Source organism: Rhinolophus sinicus, linkage group LG15 (assembly GCF_036562045.2).
Source record: "Rhinolophus sinicus isolate RSC01 linkage group LG15, ASM3656204v1, whole genome shotgun sequence".
NCBI classification, from domain to species: Eukaryota; Metazoa; Chordata; class Mammalia; order Chiroptera; family Rhinolophidae; genus Rhinolophus; species Rhinolophus sinicus.
Genome location: NC_133764.1, coordinates 23,077,296 through 23,099,683, shown reverse-complemented (window position 1 = coordinate 23,099,683; position 22,388 = coordinate 23,077,296). Strand labels below are relative to the sequence as shown.

General features: G+C 43.2%; 1 protein-coding gene across 17 annotated transcripts in view; it reads right to left on the bottom strand.

Annotated features, from left to right (window-relative positions):
• Positions 1–22,388, bottom strand: part of ACACA (acetyl-CoA carboxylase alpha) — a 268,765-nt gene that overhangs the window by 17,267 nt on the left and 229,110 nt on the right. For all 17 annotated transcript variants that reach the window (XM_019732514.2, XM_074320146.1, XM_019732521.2 and 14 more), the window contains 5 exons: positions 21,078–21,174; positions 17,800–17,896; positions 16,730–16,865; positions 9,999–10,176; positions 8,047–8,159 (listed from right to left, as the gene is read on the bottom strand). In XM_019732514.2, coding sequence (XP_019588073.2) covers positions 8,047–8,159; positions 9,999–10,176; positions 16,730–16,865; positions 17,800–17,896; positions 21,078–21,174 — 621 coding nt within the window. The remainder of the gene's footprint in view (positions 1–8,046; positions 8,160–9,998; positions 10,177–16,729; positions 16,866–17,799; positions 17,897–21,077; positions 21,175–22,388) is intronic.

The window sequence follows — 22,388 nt, the reverse complement described above, 5'->3', positions numbered from 1 at the left end:
TGACGTTCCCTCTTAGTCTCATTCTGCAACTGAGACCAAGACGGTATGTCTAGTAATTCCCACTCTGTAGGTCAGACTTAAGGCTTAAGGGTAGCTCCTCCTGGTATTGTGAGATGAAAAACTAACACAGCAGCCCTGCTGGGGAGGTGAGGGGTGGCAGCACTGTGGATGTGGCTGAACGGCGAGTTCCAGACTCTTACATCTTCCCTGTGGGTAAACAACCAACAGCAAGCATGTACACACATGTGCACACACGTAACACATGCCACTTATTGAGCATTTATTATGTGCCAGGCACGGCGCTTGGGGCTTTCTGGATCACGTAAGTCACCAAGCACAATTCAGACTTAGGTCGGATCGGCTGTTACCACTGCTGCCAAGCTGAACACCTAAATACTACGGAGTCCTTTCCAAGTTGCTTCACACGCATCATCTCTAATCCTTATAGCAACCCAACCAAGGCTCTGAAATGTAAAGTGACTTGCCTAGTGGCATCCAGCTACTTAGTGGCAAGTCAGGATTTACACTTGGGTCTGGCTGTCTCTGAAGCCTGTGTCCTGCCACATTAAATGGTACTGAAGGCGGCCAAGGAGGTATCCTGGCAGTGGCCACAGAAGGGCAGTCAGCTAGAGTTGGGGTCACTGTGTTAGAAAGGCGTTAAGGGCCCAGCTCAGCATTGGGTGGAGATGGGGAGGGCTTACGGGCTTAGGAGCAGAGCATTCTGGGAACAAGGCCTTGGCTTTCCCAAGGTGGAGGGACAGAGAAGTCTGGCTCCTGGACTTGCCAAAGGTCTTGTCCACCCAATCGAGCTGCTTTAGAGCTTTAAAAGACTAACGAAATAAACACCTGTAATGTTCTGGCTTCCTGAGACCAGGAAGCTCACAGAGCATCCCCCCAAAGGCCGCCTTGTTTGATTCCTTCAGCAATGCCTCTGACCACAGTTCAAGACCTCCCTCAAAAAAGCATCAAAACAAGGAAAAGACAGAATTAGAGAATGTATGTATTTTAAAATGTACATGAGAAAGCCAAGGATTTGTGTGCTTTGTTTTAAGCAGGGAAGAAAAGGTTTTCTAAATTTTATTTTCCAAAAATAAAATGCTGCTCTTAAGCTAGCTAGACCCTCGTGTAGCACACTGAGGGCCTCTCTCTCCTTGTACAGCAAAGCAGCCAGCCCCGGTAATGATTTAGGGGAGATTAACAAATATGTCAATGTCTATTTTCTGCTTAATTTAAAAGCGGCGTCTATAAAGATTTTTGACTTCTGAACCCTGTTCTCCTGAAAGAAAGAAGGTAAGAATGAGGAGGGGGATAAAGAGTGATTATCCTATCATTGATTGTTTGTCAGGAGCATTTCTTATTCACTGGACTATTGTAAAAAGCTAAGCTCTCGATCAATCCTGTAAGCTCCCTGTACAATTAAATATCTTGGAATGGTTTTCTTTCTTTTCTAGCCAGATTGCAGGGCCTCAGGGTTTTTAGGAAAGCAAGTCGGTGTGTGTGTGTGTGTGTGTGTGTGTGTGTGTGTGTGTGTGTGTGTAAGAATATGCTACAGAGAAGAAAGTCATTCTTTTCTAGAATCCTACTTTAGGGAGACTGAAATGAGAGAAGAGACGTAGGTTAGTCCCATCAAACTTCCTTCCCAAAATAAAAAATCCCCACAAAACCCTGAAAATCCAACTTTATAATTTAAAAAATTTAAGTGTGAAGAGTTACATATAGAAGAGGCATCACTGTGTTTCCCCGAATATAAGACCTAGCCGGACAATCAGCTGTAATGCGTCTTTTGGAGCAAAAATTAATATAAGACCTGGCCTTATTTTACTATAAGACGCAGTCTTTTAATAATATAATATAACATAATATAATACCGGGTCTTATATTAATTTTTGCTCCAAAAGATGCATTAGAGCTGATTGTCTGTCTGGCTAGGTTTTATTTTCGGGGAAACAGGGCACTAGTCTGATCAAATGAGAAGAACTAACATTACTGAGTTGTTACTATGTGCTAGTACTGTTTAGATACTTGTCATCTCATTTAATCCTGATAACAACCCTAGAAGATATACCTTACAATTGAGGAAACGGAGGCACAAAAAAGTAACAGAACTTGCCTAAGACTACAAAGCTAGGGAATAGTGGGGCTGAGATCTGGGCTTAGGTAGTTTGGCTTCAGAACCCACACTCTTTAAATGAAGCAAGTTAAACTGATCCACAAATGCCCACAGGGCAGCAGCCTGTCAGGTGTTCCCGGGGCCACAACGCAATGAGAAGCCACATCTCTCCTCGGGTTCAAAGGTGAAGAAAAGCTTCCGAGGAGACAGCTGATTTCAGCAGCAGGATGGGTTTCTTACCCACCGGGACACCAAGGGAGGGAAGGAGCAGGCCGCCCTACACTGTGGATGGGAGGCCACATCCCGTGGAGGAAGAAGTAGGAGGAGGGGTGATACCTTCAAGGCTTAGAATGAAAATTAGGCTAAAAACATTCTCTGTTCAGCCAAAGGCACTAGGTGACCTTGTGGAAATCTCTTTCCTTTTCTGAGCTCGGTTTCTCATTAATGTAATAACAACCCCAATGTGGCAAACAGGAAAAATGTTTTATAAAAGAATGTGACATTAAAGGTGTGTGTTTTTTTAAATTCTTCACTTTTTTTTAAAGTTATGCTAAGAAGCCTCTGTAAATTAAAACCCAATTTCAACTTTTATGGGCCCTTCTTCCTTCTTTAAGAAAGCAATTTGCTTTGATTGGTTAAATACTCATGAAGCTAAAGAACAGAACCAGACCACCCTCCCTACTAAGCTCCAGAATATCTCAGGTATAGGAACACACCTCAACCTTGAGACTGAAAAAAATCAGCATAAAAAAGGCTAGCGTCTTATTAAGATTCAGAAGTACAAATGGAAGTAGCTGTTTAAAAGATCGATGTAATCATATTTTCTATGTTGAGAAAATTTTCTGTATAAAGATAGTAAGGTGGAGTAAAAAAAAAAAAAAACCCTTGCAAAACTATTTCCCTTTCCATAACAGGTGTGCCTTTCCTTACACAAAAGCATTCTTGAAAAACTGCGTAAATCAGATCCTGTTTTAAATGCCTTCAGGGAGCTATTTAGAAGGAACCCTGCAGTGAATCCTTTGGTAAAGCAAATAATCCTTTTGTAATGGGAATAATTTCTCCCAATGTATCTAGCTTTTTTTCCTAAATCCCATTTTCATATATCTGCTTTTTCTTCAAAGGGGGCTATACCTATCTAAATACAACTTCATTTGCATATTGATTTTAACAGCAATCCTCTCAAGGGATGTTTAACCCTAAGGTTCCTTGCACTGGTGTTAGTGCTCGCTGTTCATATTTTTAAAAATCATTACAGTAAGCCCAGACTTCCAAATAAGAATAAAAAACTGTACTATTCCCCCTGCAGCCCTGTCTCCTGCATTCCCAAGCAAACATCCCCCAACAAAAGAGTCAGGAAACAGCACAGAATTCTCTGAATTCTAGTGGCAATACACCTTGAAGTTTTTACTCTTTTCTTTCCTGAAGTTGCTCTCCCGAGTCTGGCTGGTGCAGGAACAAGGCTCTGGGTCAGCTGGGACCAAGTGGGGAACGGGGTGTCGCAGACACATCCTGGTGACACCCTCCAGGAAGACAGAAGCTTAGGTTCAGACTAACAAAATGCCTGCCAGGTCCCACGGGCCTGAAAGAATTGTGAATCACTGCTTCCTGGGGAAGACGTAAGCCCGGGTGCTTTTAGAAATATAATCAGATTAACGGATCAGACCCAAAAGACTCTTTCTTTCCAGAAAATGTTGTCACTATTGCACTAAACTGTATCAAGCCAAAGAGCTTCTGAATCAGTGTGGTAAGGTGGGGATTTCAGCTGCTGTTAATTGAAGGGAGGAGCCACGATACCATAATTTTTACCTTCACCATAGAAAACCTTACATTGTTTCTCTTCTGCCTCCCTACCACAGAGCCCAGTGGTTGGGTGGCCACGGTCCTAAGGAGGACGCGCCATGTACAAGAGGTGAGAGGGCCACAGACCACCTCCCTGGCACGGGTACTGGAACATCTCAGCTTTCTAGTAAGGATGCTGTTTTCTGCCTCAAACCAGCAATTCTGGCTCTTTTCGGCTAATGACATCTTGAAGATGGACACAAGAGATGGAAAAACACACAGCTCAGATACTTTGATCACCTCTGTCAGAAAAGCACCTTAGTCCCTACGTGTATCCCCTGAACCCAACCAAGGAAGTTTCTTTTCCTGTATCCTGGCTGCTAGAGAGAAGGCCTGGGAGGAAGGCCTTCTTCAGGTCTTACAGACACATTTATCTTCACCTGTAGCCACCATTCTCCGTCTGCACCCAGGTGCCTTGGGCCAGAAGGCATGTTGGGTGCTGGTGGAGGGCTGCCCCTGCCTGTCAGACCGTCACTCCCAGGGCACGCGTCGTGCGGCCACAGCCAAGGTGCTGCATGGCAGGCTGCCCGGCTGCCTGGGAATGGGGCCACGGCTGAGCTGTGTGTCTGGAGCAGAATCAAGGCCCACTAAGCGGCTCTTCTGCCCAGGTGCTCTTTGTAGGGAGGGAGCGGGACAGCGGAGCACTTACAGTCGCTTCACACTTGAGCTGGACAGTTCTTTCTCTATCTAAATTGATTTGTCATTTCCCTCTGAACACAAGAGGAGGGCCAGGATCCAGGAGAGGACCTCAGGGAGACACAGAGAGGCCTCGAAGGGCTGGGGTCTATTGCCAGAGGAGGAATTTAATTTCCTTAAGGCAACTGGAGTGGTCAGATGCTAAGCCTCTCCATGCTGACTGTCCCAAGCACCAGTTCTGAGAGTCCAGTCAGAACTGGCCCCGCAATGCCAGACTCTGGGATCTGGGTTTACACCACATTTTTTTCGGGGGAATTCTCCCCTTTACCTTTATCAGGAATCAGTCTATGTACTATTTCCATACTCACAGAACTGTAAACTAATGTCACCACCTTGCTACCCAAATTGAAGTACAGAACATGACAAAAGGTCACTTTTTAAAAATGAAAATTATGAAAAAGATGAAGTCACCTGTTCAGAAATTAAATACTACTCACTGTCCTTAGAGAATGAAACAGTAATTATGTTTTTGAACACAGTCAATCAGTTGTGCATTGGTTTGTCTAAGTGACCTGACAGCATGTTCTCCAGTGCAGAGGCCACCCAGGGCGACACGGGGAACACAAAATGACATCCACTCCTACAGGCTTTCTCCTAAATCTGTTTTTTCTCAGTGGAATTGGCTTTAGATCACAAAGGGAAAGGATTCTTGTTTAATTTTGATCAGGCTCAGTACTCAGTTGATGTAAAATCTGAGGGAATCCAGAGAAAAGCAGAACACAGGGAACCAGAATGTCACTGTGGACTCCAACGTGTATTTATTTTGTATCTTGGACGATGTATTTAATTCTTCTATTTGTCTCAATCTCCCACTCTAGCAAGTGAGGTCATTTTCACCCACTTTGTAAAGAAGCATTTGGGCAATCTTTGGTTCTAGGCATTGAGAAAGGAGCCGAAAGTTAATGTGAACCCCCGAATAGGTGGGTTCACAGCATGTTCTGTTACATCCCTGTTATCTGTTGTGTCATAAATACTCCTGGGTGCGTATGGTCGCCCTGAAACACTGCAAATGCCTGCGAGACAAGACTACTTCTGTTTCTTATTTCTGTTCCCGTATCACTGGCTCCAAAAGTCGACCTAAGCCACAGAGCACACCTGATACCAAACAGGGCCGTATGCTTCTTCTGGTGATTAAGATGGAAAGGAAATGATGGCCATCTCTACATGTGAAAAATGCTTTGCAGGTTGAAAGCCAACATACTCTCATCTGATCCTTACATTAGCCAAGTGGGGGTGTTTGTTACCCCCACTTTCTAGATGAAAACATTGATGTTCAGAGGTGTTAAACAATTCACCTGCAAGCAACGTAACCAAGCCTTGTAGGTAGTTATTTTTAGACCAGATCCCCTTCTCGTGTTCCCACGCTGCCTTGGGCCAGAGCCTGCTTCGCATTCAGCAGGCTAAGGAGTCTTTCTCCAGTGCCATTTTGGTCAAGGTTAAATAAATATGGTTTTCTTCAATGTGGATAGGAAATTGATAATGAGATGATTTGTAACAAATGATTAAACGGCCATCACTTGCGAATCTCCTCCCTCTTCCCGTCCTATGTTTCAAAAGTTAAAAGGTGCTGGGTGAAGGTGGAAGCGTTCTCACTTTCTTTCAAGAGAAAGAAGCTTCAGGCCCACAACCCTCACCATCCAGTTGTTTTGCAAACAGAAGTCAGAGAGGGTCCCTCTTCCTACCACCCAGTTACTCTGAAGGGATGTAACAGCCATTGGGGGGTTAAAAAGAGGCAGTGAACCCCCAGTTAATGAGTAGGAATTCAGCAGGCAGTGTAAGATAAATGGAGCTCTCTCTGCTTCTGCTAGAGTCAGCATGAACTGCGGCCCTGCGGCTTGTTTGTGGCAAATGGAGTGCGCGAAATATCAAAGGGCAGTGATCCAGAAGAAGACCGACTTTGACAAATTTTAAATTGGCCAGAAAGAAAACCAGCAAAAGAGGGGAAAAAAAAAAAAAAAGAAAAGAAAAAAAGGAAAAAAAAAAAGACGAAAATTATGCAATTTGCTGTGTCCTGCAATTGTGGTACTGTTGCCTTTGTACAGAATTAGTGGTAAAAACAGCAGCAACGATCGGCCGGATGCTGGGAGCAATTATGAGCCATCTAAGTGAGATGCTTATCAGTGGCTGAAGCTTTTAGAGCTTTCTCTGTGTACAGTTGTGAGTAACTTGCTCTTGAACTGCAGTTACTTTAATTAAAGTGTATGGGGTTGGTCAGAAGTAATTATCCTGTTTGGAGAAGAAAGAAAAAAAACCACCTCGATAACTCTGGGTGGCAATAGATTTTAGAAACAACTTTGCCAATTTCTTGTTGTATGTGTGCATTTCCCATAAAGGAATCAGGCTGCAGTGGGTTAGAGTTATTGGTGGTTGTTGCCTAATGGCAAACCATGGGACACAAACAGGGCTTATTGTAACCCAAGTCACTGTGCATGGCAAGCAATCTGGCTCAGGACTCCAAAGGCCAGGATGTATACTCTCAGAAGTTTCTGTGTCTCTAGGTGGTGAAGACATCAAGAGTCCACAAAGGGTAGTTTATTAGTTAAATTACCATTTGGAACATAAATGAGTTAGCATCTCTTCTTTATGCCTTCCGTTCACTGAGTTTCACCACCTTTTCACGAGAATCTCTGCTTTGCTGGAAAAAAACTAAAACCAACAAACAAAAGAACCTCAAGCAATTATCTTTACCAACACAGCAAGGGGCTCAATGGGAGACCTGGGCAGAAAATCAGTGTTTTGAAAGAAGCTGAAACTCATTCAGACTCTGGACTCAACACAGGACTCTCACGGTTTTGTCCTATGTTCCGACTGCAAGCGACTTCCAAAAGCTCCAGAAACAAATTGAGCAACAGAGCCATGGCTGGAAGCATCAAGCGCAAAGGCTCCCGGCACTCTTGCTGCCACAGCCTGTTCAGAAGCACACAGTGCACAATCTTTGCTTCCATTTCTCTAGCTCAGGATGGCCCCAGAACTCCGCCTGGGAAGGTCTCCAGCTTCCGTATCCCATGACACGGAATGTCACATCCCTCAAAAATGAGGCAGGTTTTTCCAAAGAAGACATTTAAGTCTGGCATATTCTCTGCCTGATTAGCCTGCCCCCAAAAGCAACTTCTGGCTAATTATTCCATACAAGGTCATCCACAAGCCTAGAAAGATGGGTTATTTAAACTATAGGGAAATAGGAGAAAAATCGGGTGACTTGAGCTTTTTTAGGGCCCACTTACCCTCCTATTACACACACTGTTTCATTCTACCAGGGTTCTTACCATACAGAGGACAGTAAATAAAGATTATCATGAATTTGATCAAATGCTTCAGTGCCTCCTCCCCTGGCCTAGAATGCACTCATTACAAACCAGCTGAATGGCTCATTGATTTGCCAGGAGGACAAGCAGACATACCCAATCGCTCAGCCAAGTAGATGTAGACCGGGTCCACCCTACGCATGGTTTTCACCAGATCCTTTTTGCGGAATTTGATTTCTACTGTCCCTTCTGGCTCCAGAATTGATCCCCTGGATCAAAGAGAGAAAGAAAAGAAAACATAACAAAACAGACACAGAGGCACTTTAAAGGCAGGTGACAACGGAATGAGGCCAGTTACAATTTGTGGACCAGGAAATAGCTTCATTATGGTTTTGCCCACCCATGGCTCACAGAAGTAACCCCAGGGGGAGGAGCAGGCACCAGAGAAGTGTCTAAGTGAGGCATGAGAAGGGCCTGGCAAAAAGCAATTAAAGGCATTCTCATTACCACACCAGTCTACTTCTATCTCAAAGGGAGAGGAATACAGATTCTACCACCTACAGCTGATAAAGGTAACAGGAGTCACATTATTTTCCAGCAAAAACAAAATATGATGCAGGCGCAGTGGCAGGGGAACCCCCTCCAGCTCCTGGGCTGTACCATGAGGGGCCGATGCTCATCAGTACCACCCACGGCTGTCGGCCGGCTGGCAGGACACAGACACGCGAGGCCGGGCCAAGCAGTAATGTTCTGCCTACTGCTCCAGAAACAACCGAGCGAGGGGTCTCAGGTTACTTCTGGTGCTTACGAATGATGTTCTACTATCAGGAACTTACCCGAAACACCTTTCTTCTCCATAAACGTTTACATTTTTTTAAAAAGTTACAGCTAATGCTATGTGCGTGGCACTGTTCTAAGTACTTACACAGAAATCTTCACAACAACCCTATGCCCAGCCCACATCCATGATGAGCTAAGGTACTAATATCCCCATTTTACAGATAAGCTAATGAAGGTACAGGAAGTTAAGAGACTTTTGTTCACATCTAACAAGTGACAGAGGGGGATTTATAACCAGTATTGTTCCAAAGGAGGAATTGTCCAGAGGACAATTTTTCCAGAGGAATTGTCTCTGATCTGGTATCAAATCAGGGGCTAGGTTAGGACTTAAAAACAAAAAGTTCTTTAGTGCAGAACATAAGCTTAGTGATTTGACAAGCAGCTTTTGAAGTAGGGCTCTGAATTTTTGGGGAAAAGAGAAACACAGGCACGCTCATAAAACGATTGGATGTAGGAATTGGCATGGAAAATGTCAAGGAAATATGGTGTAAAACTTACTTTGCCTGAAATCTATGTAATTTTACTAACAGTTGTCACCCTAATAAATTAAAAAAAACAACAACTTACTTTGGAAAGGGTTGAAAACAGATTCTGAAAGGAAGCTAGATTTGATCTTTTTTACTTAAGAATTTTCAGGTGTCCCCTCCCAACAAAAGCCTGGGATTTTTCCTTGCAGTTCTTTGGGTGCTCTCCAAGCCTCCGAGAATGCCAGAGTGAGACCCTGGACTCTGAGGGAGAAGCCATGGTTTGGAATCACAGAATGTGGGTGCTGGGGCGCCCCGCCGAGACCACCCAGCTTGTTCTGAGCACAAGGAGCAACAGCCTGGGGAGAGTAAGGACTGCTCCCAGCACCTCACTTCTCAGTGGCAGAGTTGGGTTAAGACCCTAGAACTTCAGACTAACAAGTCAGTCCTTCCACTCCAACTCGCTTGAAGCTCCCTCTGCCACATACCTGAGAGAGAGAGTGAACAGACATCTGAAGAACAAATAGGAAGAGAGAATCTCTCTGAGTTTGGGGGTGCCTGGAATAGAGGACTTCGTGGTAAAGAACCTGGGGTGGGGAATCACACTGAGAGAGCCTGACTCCAGCCCAGTTTCCTTCTTATGCCAGCGGACACTATTTCGAAAGTCTATTTTTTTCTGACCTCGGAGCCCTCTGGGAATGAACAGATTCAAATAAAGTTCTCTTGGTTATAATGTTCTCCAGGAGGAAACCCAGCGCTAGAGGCTCCCTAGAGGCAGTGAATGGAATACGGAAGGAGTACTACCTGCTTTCTCGGTCAGCGTACATCTCCATGTGCCGGGGGTTGATGGTGGGATCAATCACGACCCATGAGCCGCCCCGCAGCTCGGCCTGGGGAGGAATGTAAACCATCACAGGCTGAGAGCATTCCCGCAGGCCATCCACAATGTACGCACCGAACTTCAGCACCTGGTCGTACATATCTACGGAGAACGAGACCAATTAGAAATCACGAAACAGTGCTTCCAAACACTGTTCAGATCATGGCACACGGAGGAAACAAATAGTATCTATATGGCACACTGGGCCTCCGTGAGGTGGCTGGAGGTGACAGGTCTGGGGATTCAGCCACCCCAGGTCCTGTTTGGCCACCCTGAAGACTAAAGGGATTGGTATTTCCACATGTTTTCTGTTCAAGATTCCAAGGAGTCTTCAAAAGCACAACAGAAGTGCACTGTCTTCCCAAGATTCAGTGTGCAGGCCCTATGGATGGCACACCCATTTTATATCCTCCCTGAATTTCTGTACTCAGGTTTCACCACATTAATTCACACTTGCTCTACAAACGTGGAGTATTTTTCATGTCAATATGTGATCTCTCTCACTACATTAAGTTTTCTGAAGGGAGAAACTATTCAAGCTCTTTTCAATTCTTCTCATGATACTTAGCGTACGATAAGCTCTTAATATGTGCAGCTAATAGAAATGGATCCTTCAAAAATGGCATCTTTCACCTTTTATCCCCAGTGTCCTGTCCAGTGCCTGGAACATAAGTGTTTGCTGAATGAATGAATGAGCACATACACACTTCGGAAAGGACACAACCAGAAAGAAAACCAAATTAATTCCTTAGCAGTTGCATTTTTATCAGGGTTTCAGTGAGAGGAAAAAATTAAATGCATATATATTTATTGGAAATGTCACACAGCCACATAAAAAGCGGAGCCACCTCTTCTTTTTGCTAATGAGTACACTTTGGAATGTCCCCCAAAGCCAGGCGCAGTCTGAAGAAAAGGGACCCCTGATACATAAATAAAGTGAAAGTAGGATCAGTTATTTATTTCCCAGCAATTTATGAACTTCTTCCCATTTCCTAGCTCACTAAAGTCTAAATATTGCTAAAGCTTTAGGTTTATGATTTCAGATGTTTAATGAGTACTTCAGTGGAACCACAATGGATCCTTTTTAAACACCAAATAACAGGTTCAACAGAGTTCAAACTTTCCTATCAAAGAGAGGATCTCAATTTGGAATAAATCAATTCTGGAAATCCAAAGCAAAGAAGCATTTTTCAGGAAGTTAAGAGCAAACCAAATAGAAATTGCTTTCATTGTAGTAACTGGCAAATTAAACTGCCACCTTCTCCAAAGTAAAAATGGCTCTAGAGACAAACCATCAGTGAACACAGTTTACTGCAAAGCATGCGCCTTTCTCCATTGTCCCAACCTGATTCATCTGTGAAGACTTCAGAAATTCCAAAAATTCATAGGTTGCCCCAGGAAAAACTCCCTACTCTATGAGGAATGTGTTTGGTCACATACTCTGTATATATGATCAGAGCAAAGACATTTCTTCCTTTGGGAGGAAAGCAAAGACCAAAAAAATTTACTGCTAATTACACAACTGCTGTATGAAGAGCAGGGAATAAAGGACTTTAAGCGCTTTACGCTAATTCTGTGGTTATGAAAATAATTGCTCAGTTCAAATTATTTTAACTAAATTAATTCTTTAGTGGATATTTCAACCAGTGCTACATAATAAAATAATTGTGTAATTAGCAGTACATTTTTCAGTGCTGCCAAGAGCACAGTCTCAGAACAATAGAAAGGAGTGGCCCTCGGTGGTATCATGCACAGAGAAGAAACAGAAGGCGTAGATAAAAGAAGTAAAACAACAGAAAACAGCATAAAGAAAGTCATCCTACGTGGAAAAGAAGAGTGTGTTAGAGGCAAATGAAGGGAAAGTTTCCAGTCTCTTCATACCTGTTTGTTAAAGACATATCTATGCAAAATCTGTCTTTGTACTATCTATGATTAACAGACCCAGCTCCCCCCGCCAAAAAAGGGGACTCTAAAATGTACTTTCATTTATTTAATTAAAAAACACACACTTGACTTCAAAGTATATGCAAATAGTTTGGGATGAAGTCGAGGGTGTGTGCATTTTTCATTTTTGTAAAATAGACCCTGGTCCCTCCTTTTATCATCACAGCTGGTTTACTGCATATCGGCGAGCACAGCTTCATATATACACACACATAAATCATTTAATCATCAGAAAATCATCTTGTTCTTATATCCAAGTTACAGGTGAGTAAACTCAGGTTTAAATAAGTAACCGAGTGGCAGAAATAAGACTCAAACATAGACCTTTTGGGCTCCAAGGTCCACATTCTACCACTTCATTCTTAACTCATCATTCTTATTGCAAGGAAAGGTCTTGAGGCTGAGGTGATCTGCTTTCCAGCACCTGATACAAAGGCTGAGTAAAACAGAAACCAGAAAAGAGACTTGAATAAATGTCTGAACATTTCTAAATTTTGCCTGGATTTTTTGTATGGTCAGAAATTGTACTGATGACACTACCAGCTTGGATCTGAACTGCCACACAATTATCTTCAGGCCCCAAGACTGAGAAAAGGAGCATCAAGGTTCATTAAAGCTGACAAGCTGGGGACTGAAAATAATGCCTCCATCTAACCTGGAACACCAACAGTCCCACAATCCAACCACTGAAACACCCCAAAAGCAACAAAGCCTATTAAAACATAAATACTCAAACAAACTCTACAAACAACATGCTCATACTGAACCAGCTGCTCCAAACTACACATTTTGAAAGGCAGGCTGAAATACTTGGCAACAGTCTGACACACATTTGTCAGAAATCCATATTTAAGAGACAGAAAAAAAGCACAGCCAAAAATAGCAGGGGAGGGGCTATTCCCAAGGGTTTAGGCTAGACATCAGTCTGGGGAATTTTAAAGCGATGCACATGCTGCCAATTCTCAGGCCTTGCGAAATACAACTGGGAATGGAAAATACGGACAGGTTCTTCATTGGAGAGGCGGGAGCTGGGAGCTTCCTAAGCATTCTGAGCAAGGAGCATCTGCCTGAACGGTGATCACACAGCCTTTCCAGTGTGTTCTCAGCACCCAGACACCAACCCTGCCCACTGGGGCCTTCACTGTTACACAACATGGATAAAGTGTGGCCGCCACGTGTACCAAGCAAGGGAGCAGGGTGCTAGGGTGTTTCCACAGTGCCTCCCACTCTCAAAACTGGAACAGACCATACTGGCGTGGGGCGAGATTATCTGTTAGGAGCTGAAGGTAAACATTAGGCATACGTAAGCGGCATACACGTAATCTCGCTCATGACTTCATTACGGCTGGCTGACACTGTATTTCAACATCCAAGTAATCGGAGACTTCAGAATAGACTTTCATTCCAGTTAAAGTTTTCCATAAATGTTTTTTTATTGTTATTTATAACCTGTCCCAGGAAAAAATAATAAGTATAACATGAAAAGCCAACTGAGAGTGACCCTGTAGCACCATCAGTGAGGTGGCTTCGTATCACTGGGATTTGCATCCTATCAAGCTATTCACGCTGAGGCTGGGACCCTGGTGCTAATTTCTAGTAAATTTCACGCTTGATGTCTCCCTGTTGTGGGTCATTGCCGGTTCGTCTAAATAAACTGCTTCCAAATGGCTCTTCCATCTAAATATTCAGCCAGTTTTTATAATTTAATTTTGCATTATGCTGAATAGCCTTCCGGCCAGATAGAGCTCATTGGAAAAAAAGCACCAATACCATCTTGACATGCTTTTATTTATTTATTTATATTTTTACTGCTCGAATTAGACCTCCTAGGCCGACTAGTAAAGAGTTTTTTTTTTTTTCCCTCCACTAATGTCAATTTTCAGCATAGCAAGAGCTGTCTCTAATCTTTTCCTACTCATTACACACAATTTTGGAGTCATTTTACCCACAGTGCAGTCGGCTCCTGGCTGTGTGTTTGTGTGCACTGAGGGATGGCATAATTGTTTATTTTCCCTCCCTGCATAATCCCCAGCCAGTATTGAAACCAAAACTGCAAACATCTCCCCAAGGGATATGGGATGACTCTCAGCTTAGGTCCCTTTACATGAGATAATATGTAGAAAACATCCAGGTCTGTATGTAAGTACGAAGCTGGAGTTCCCCCCCTCCTACTTTTACACCAATCTCTATCTTCCCCAAAGCCTTTTCTGTCTTAAGTGATGTGTAAACAGAAACAGCAGCACCAACATTCAGAAGACAGACTGACCCTGGTCTGTATCAGGCCAATAACTAATTTTTGACCAGGGAGAAAAGGGGGGAGGTTAGTTTAATGGGCACAGATTTAATGTTATGGATAAAAAAGTTGAGTATATATAGAGGTGATGGTTATACAACATTGTGAATGTATTTAATACCACTGAATTGTACACTTACACATGGTTAAAATGACAAACATTGTGATGTGTATTTTACCACAATAAAGAAACATAACTGATTTCTGAGCTCTTGATGTTTCTTGTCACAATAACCAAGGACAACTCCAAAGCAGAGGGGAGGGAGGTATGTTAATAACTTTCTCAGGAACCTAGATACTCTGTTCTAGGAATATTCTAGTAGATCTGGTCTTAGGCTCTAAAAATCCAGCCCTCTGTGCTATAGGAAGTCAGACAGATCTGTGTTCCTTTCCCAAATCCATCATTTTTAGCTAAATGATCTTGGGAAATTTACTTAACCTAAGTCTCAATTTATGTAAATTGCAGATAATAATATAACCCACCCCTCAGAGGTGCTTGTTGTGATGATTATGTAAGATAATGCATGTAAAATGGTTAGTACAGTTTCCGGTGAAAAGAGCTCAATGAATCTTAATTGTTGTTGTTCTTATTGGTACAGGGAGAGCAGCCAATCTGGGCCTGAGCCAAAATATGTAGCAGAATTAAAGCTTTTCCCACAAGAGGCACATGGCAAACTTCTGAACTCTGGACTCGTTAGACAAAATAGCCAGGCTGACTTACTCCTAAGTAGTGTCAGGAACATTGAACACTCAGTGGCCCCTGGAAGAGATGTACCTGAGGAGAGGTAGCACTGAAATCTCTCTTAAGTCTTAATGTAAATCTTACAGCCAAGGAATTGGGGATCAAGGGAAATCTGATGCTAACTGAACCTCATGTATACACATAAATGAAAGGGGTTTCAGAATTTGGGATCAAGTGAAATCTGGTGCTAAATGAATCTCATACATATACATGAAAGGGGTTTCAGGCCCCCCTCACCAAAATTTAATATAGTATCATCCTCTTGTGAACACTGTGGTATGTTCTTTATACTTTATACATTATAGTTTATCATCCTTCCTAAGACATTTTTCTTGGCTCCTTGAGGCACTGTCTGTTTCTGACTTGTTTCTGTGTTGTCTGCAGTAGCTAGCATAATTCCTTGCAAGTAGGAACCCAATAAAAATGTGTAGAATTCACTTGTTTAACCTATATTCTCAATATCTTATGGCATTTCCACCGGTTTATCATCTTTGTCCAAAAACAACTCACCTTGATAGTCCAAGAAAGTATACAGATATGAATTTGCATGTGTAGTCAAGTCTCCCCCAAGAAAAGTAACAAAGGTGGGTAGCTCTCCAGCAAATATGGGCAAAGGGGCCGTTTTGAATTCAAAAAGCAAAAAATTGCCCCTAGTCTTTTACATTTTGCCAGGAAGGCCCGGCCTTATAGGGCTTTTCCTAGCCAGATAAGGGAAAGTTGTTGAAATAAGGCTCTAATCTCTCTCCGCCCATAGCTGATAATCTATAAAAGGGGAACTTCTCCAGTGTCTTCCCTCAGAGCTAGAGATGCTCCTGTCCCAAGGTATTCTGGGTGCGAGTTCATCCTTCCCTAGTTCATGCGCCCGTATCTCTGATCACTCTATTTACTCCAGCAGCATCCACTGCTCCTACTCCTCGAACCCATTCTGCTACTTCAGAACACTGAGCTCTCCCCTCCGTGAATGAAGCTGACACTCATGGGCATAGCCATCCCCTCCTGGTAAGTAGTCGCTGTTCTCGGTGTGGCCATGCATCTCTGGCCACTGGAGAGAGCGTCATTGCTCTAAGAGGCAGAGTGTGTTTCCTTTGCTGTCCCCTGAGCTGTCCACAGTGGCTCTGCACACAGAGGATTCTCAGTAAATGGTGATACTGCTGCCTAATCACTAAGCAATTCCCACAGCACGGAGCAGGGCCTTTGTAATAAAGGGCTAATATGCTGGAGCCACAGGCCCAGGGCTGTTGTTGGATAATAATAAAACATATCACAAATCACCACAAAGAACAGCCTCTGGTATGGCATTGGTTTGTTTCCTTCTGGAAAAGGCTAATTTCAGCATCCATCTTGGTCATTGTAGAGTGGTAAAGAGTAGCAGCAACAAAAAGTATGCCCAGAGAAGAGGGTCAGAGACTAGCACGACCGGGCTCCCCAGGACCACCACACACCTGTGGAAGCTGGCCCAGAACAGCAGTGTACCTGGATAAGACTAGTAGGTTGTTCTGAGAGTTTGCATGGAATTGTAAAACACACTGAATTTTCCCATTCAGGTGGCAGCTCAGAAGACATCTCAGAGGGAGCATAATCCCCAAAAAGCCTAGGGGGACGGATGCCCACAGGCTCTGCCCAGCAGAAGCCCTCCTTCCCCTTCTGGCCCCCCAGCCCACAGCCAGGCCAATCACCTTTCATCCCACCAGAGAAGCCTCTCCAGTTAGCAAAGACCATCAGAGGCAGCCCTTCCCGTTTGAAGTCCTTGATGGCCTGAAAGGTCTTAAACGCAGAGTCTGGGAACCAAACCTGGCCAGCCTGCTGGATGATCTATTGGGGGAAATGAAAGAGGAGACACAGTTAACAACACAGTTTGAGGGGGAGTCTCTACAAGGTGAAGGAGGTTTGACTGATTAAAAACTCAACATCAAACTAAACAAACAAAAACTGTTGTTCATCCTGAAGATGTTCTTAGAAGAAAACAAACAAACAAACAAACAAACAAACAAACAAAAGATCCTGGATCTTGGACTTTTTTAAACACTCCTCTTTTTAAGTCCTGATCACACTGCCACTCTTCGTCCAAAGAGGGAAACCTTACCGCTTGTAATGGAAGAGGGCAGTCTCCGGATCCTTGTTCTAGGCTCCCCCAAGGGCCACTTGAAGTGGCTCAGCTACACTCCTCAAAGCAGCCAATTGCTCACAGACTCCAAGTCCTCTCACCTCTGTGCTTAGTGCAGTTTTTTCTGCTCTGTGGTTAATCAACAGGCCCCTGATATGACCTTGTGAATAGCTTCCTCCCCGGTCTCCCCCACCCCTCATTTTCTGGATCTTGTCAGAGTGTGGAAATGTTATCCATCCTTTTAAAAAAGATGGGCTGTGGTGTTCCCACTTTGGCAGACTCCATTATTAACTCTAGTAGTAGCTCCTCCATCTGTGTGATCAGAGCATCTGGGACCACAGAGCCTTCGGGCACTGCGTCAGCTGCCTTTCTGTAAGACCACAGCCCCGACACAAGTAGACTGTTTTCTAGCATCAACAAGACAATGCAAAGGCCTATTTGATTTTTCAGGCAGAATTTAGCTTGCAGTCCATTTAGAATCACCTTAAAAGTGAGCATATGTTGGTCTGAAATCATTCAAGGCTGCTGACTGCCCTTCCCTCTAAAACTGGTGGTTTGCAATGCTTGCAATATATCCACAGTCTCTGCAGAAGGGACACACAGCTCCAAACACAGGTGTACAGGGGATTCAAGGTGCTCTACCTTGGCTTCAGAATCCAGGTTTGCAGGATCGGCTGGGGTACTTAGTTCTACTGTTCGGGTTTCTACAGCAACTACTCCCACAGGTATTCCTCCTAGCCTGATAAAAAATGAGTCACATAAGAACCCAATGTATGTCAACATGACAGCTAGTCATTTATTTTCCAATCCTACATCAAAACATTGGGGGTAAAAACTGGAAACAAATACAGACAGCAGGGGGAAATCTGATTCTTCTAGCAGTAAAATGTAAGACTCTCTAGGTTTGGTGAATATGGTAATTTTTTGTAAATACGGTGGGAAACTTCCTTTAGAATCACTCCTATTTCCCAACACAGGATAAATTCAAACCAAGGGTTGTAGCAGGGCAGCCTGTGCATTTAGACTCAACAGCTCAGCATATGCACGTGTGCCTGCACACACATTTTTGTGGTTGCCAAATGAAATTTCTCAGTTCCTCATATAGCATCTCTTTGGTGAAGATGGAGGAAAATGGTCTGAAAGGTGGTAGAAACCTGAAAGTTTCAGCAACTGGTTTAATAAATGCTGGTATTGCTGGAATAGAGCCGTAGTTTTCTATGGAGTATTAAAACATAGTTCCAAATGACATATGAAGGTACAGTAGGTCTTACCATTGGGCGTATAGATGGGGAGTGAGTAGGTATGTAATGGGGATGATGAAAAATATGCGCCAAGCATAGGGAGGTGATTAAACAAGCCCTTAACCTTCTCTTTCATTGGAAAAGAGCTACAGGACGGGGATAACTTTCAGTGGTAATCTTGGTGAAACAGCTGGTCTATACTGGAAGTACGTATTTAATCTCCAAGCTATGTTAATTTTAAAAACTGTTGAGGAACTCAAAGCCTCTGCAGCTATACTCCATGAAACCTTCCCAACTTGGTCTTCATAAAGATTTCCTAGTGAAAGTCAGTGTGTGTGTGTGTGTGTGTGTGTGTGTGTGAGAGAGAGAGAGAGAGAGAGAGAGAGAAAGGGGGGGAGGGATGAAGGAGAGAGCGAGAGAAGAAGAGGAAAGGGGGGGGGGAGATTGCTGCAAGGTACAGCTACAGGGCGAGTCCCTACTCTGGAAAATGTAATTCAATCTTCAGTGTCTCAGCTGCATTCCTTGGGGTTGGGACTAGGATGGCTTATAGTCTCTCATTCCTCATGGCATCTCCATAACAAACTTTTCCATGAAGGATAGTCTTTGGTTGTTACACTGGCTACTGGAAATGGATTCTCGTCATACAAGAGGCCTGACAGGGGCCTGAGTGGGGACCACCCACCCCCTTGTCACTTGCCTGCACTGAATCAGAATCAAAAGCCCTCTAGACAACCAGGCAATGAGCAGGAGGTACACAGGAGGGTTTAGAAATATTTCTCTTCACAATGATTAACAATCCAACTGGAAACTTGTAATTGCAAAAGCCACCCTAAATCGGTAACTTATAACTTATATATTAGGGCCCATGTGACCTAATAAAGAACATCTTTATCCGAGTATTACAGTTATTTATTGAACTTGAAAACAGCTCAGAACAACTTCTGTTTTCTATTATACTTCATATAAATTTTATCAGGCTAGCACTTGAAGATGCTACATCTTGTTTTATAGTGTGTCCCTGGACAAGGTGCCATGGAATAATAAAAGACAATTTACAGCCAATAGCACACATATTCCAAACATACATACCAAAGATGAGTTTTGGCAGCACTTACAGTAACAATCCCAGAAGAATACATTTATATTTATTTCTTGAAATGCCATTGCTTTTGAAAGAAGCTAGCTCCATTTGTGTTTTATATAGTTGTGAGCATGTGTATGTGTTTGGAGTAAGAAGCCCAGAACTCATCAGATGGAAAGAAAGGGAGAAGTCAGAGTGAGTGTCGCAATAAACAATGGCAGAGCTAGCCAAAGCCAAGCTTGACTGATCTTGCTCATAGACAATCCCTATTCTCCCAATCGTAAGTGTGAAGCATTAGTCTCTTGGTTCCCATGGGAGGATCTTAAAGACCTTAACAAAGGTTTGGCTTTTTGAGGCTTAAAACCTGTCACGTTTTTTATAGACAGAAAAACTGAAGCAGACTAGATGAGACAAATTTTAAAAAAAGTTGGTCTGAGTGTGATGTGAGGACTCTCTGTAACAAACCGATGGGTCCTGGGTAGGAGAGGGCTGTCTCTCTCTCTCTTGTGCACCCCCCACCTCCACCTCTCCAGTGGGAATTTCACCAGGCACAGAGAGTAATTCTCACTGGGACCCAGAAGCCTGGGGTGAGGTGGAGGGCCTGAGATGCAAGAGGAAATGGGAGCGAGTCCCTGCGGGTTTCAATTTGGGCTGACTCGGGGCCTGACTCTTATTCAGAGTCACGGTGGAAGCTCCTGTCTGTGGGATTTGCCATCTGATGGCTCCTTGTCACTGGCAGCATGAGGCGTGCTGACCTGCTGTACTGAGAGAACCACAAAGCCTAGAATTATTTTCAAGGCTAGAATCTAAATCTCAACCCAATGTGGCATGTTTGAGAATCTTGAGCAGGTGCCACTTTTCACCAAGATAAGGAAAACTGATTGCCCCCGAGAGGAAGCTGAGCTCCAGATGTGGGTCCCCAGGGCAGCATGTCTCTGCGGTGCCGAATGAGATTAAGATCGGCCGTGGCAGGTGCTCGTTACGGCGAGCGCTACAGATTATTTCGTGCAGAGCTTGCTGTTGAGTGAAGCACTTCTTAGAGTGGGTATTAAAATTTAATAGAAACTTCAATTTCCCACTTACAAAATAAAGGTATCCCAGCAACCTATTCCAGCTTGTTTTACTCGTGTTTCAGGTAAACTGTTTTTTTGCAATACAAATGCGGTGATAAGCCAGGGTAGTACATTTGCTACTTAAACAATCTCGATGCCATGAAGGAACTTCTTTCAAGTTACATAGAGAAGTAGATAAAGTTGATTCACTTATTACCTACTCCTGAAAGGTGTTAGGGGAGAGGGTGGGGATCATCGGTGGGCTTGGCTATTTACAGCCCCCAAAGAGTTTTCCTTTCAGTATTATAAAGAGGAAATGTTGTCAAAACCAGACTTCAGATTCAATGCGTCATCGGAGTGACACGCTAAATGGCTACTGGGAACCAGCAGTCCTGTTATGCTGCCTTGGGAAGGACTATAATCCAAAATTCTTAGAAAGTTTAGACAAAGAGAACATTATTGGTAGGAACCTAGATAGTCATGGCCCTTTCCTTTCTTGTTTTTAGTCGGGAGGAAAAAGAGCTTCCAGAACAAAAGAGCTCTTACCTGGCTCTGCCAACCACCACAGTCTGTGCCCAGGGTTGCATGATTTCTGAGAAAGACCCATAGTCAAAAAATCCACTCAACCACTGACCTTTCTGGGCTACAGCAGGAAAAGAAAGAAAACAGAGAATAAAGACAGTCAATCCATTGAACATGCACCGGAACTGGCAAATTTAAGGTTGGATTTGGGGCATTATTTGGGGAAGTTTGTTGTGTTTTTTAACCATGTTATAATAGACGGAAGCATTAGACAGCTGAATGTTCATCTGCCTTCAGACCTCATCTCCTATTTCATTTGCTGGGCTGCATATAAAAAGATCCATTTATCAGCAAAAGCATCATTTATTGTTAAACGATGGGGTTCAGCTAGCAGAGTTTGCATTGCTTTAAAATAAATAACTTGGCTTTTTTCAAAACACCACAAACATTTGTCAACAGGCAGCCAAGTCATTAAAGATGTTTTCAAAATGTCTGTTTCTATTTTAAAACTTAGCTTACAATTTTGTTTGACTCCACTGACTTTCTTTTAACGGAAAGCTGAAGACAGCCAAATGGTAAGTATTAATGATCAGATGAAGATCCAAATTTGGGGCTAAGAAAATGGACTCAGCTTTTTCCTGCTACAAAAGCAACAAGATATAAATCCACTTTATTTACAGCTGACAAAGTATAATCTTTTTATAAGAAAGGGCTATCTCCACATACTACTGACAGAGTGAGAATATAGTGGTTAAGATGCATACTTCATGTCACTAACTTCCCTTGCAGACAGAATTTCCTTCACTGGCAACACACGTAACTTTCAACATCTTAGTTTAAGGAAAAAAAAAAAACTTTTGTTCCACAGGTACCCATGTTTGACCAAGGCCCCATAAAAGCTTCTGCAAATAACTGTTTCCTAGCCTGCCCTCTGAGCTCACGGTTTCTCAGTGATTCTTCTAATTTGAACATGCCCCTCCGCCCCCTAAAAACCCAAGTCCAAAACCAATTAAAAGTGGAGATCCGAGCAAGCTAACCTCTGCTGACTTAAACAGGATGGAGAGTGTTTTATCAAGACTAAACTTGTAATTACTGTGTTCTACATTCCTTGCCTCTATGGCCCCAGTGTAAAATGTGATCATCCATTTCAAAATTATCTCTCTATCGTGAGCCCAAAGCCGATCGTTTAGATTCTGGTCTCGTGTTGGGCGTCAGTTTGAAGAATATCACAGCACTATCTCCTCTAATAAATGACTTTAACTTTTCACCTAGAAGATATCTGCTTTAACTTATCACAGGGAATCATCTGCTTTCTTTAACGTTTCCACTAAATTA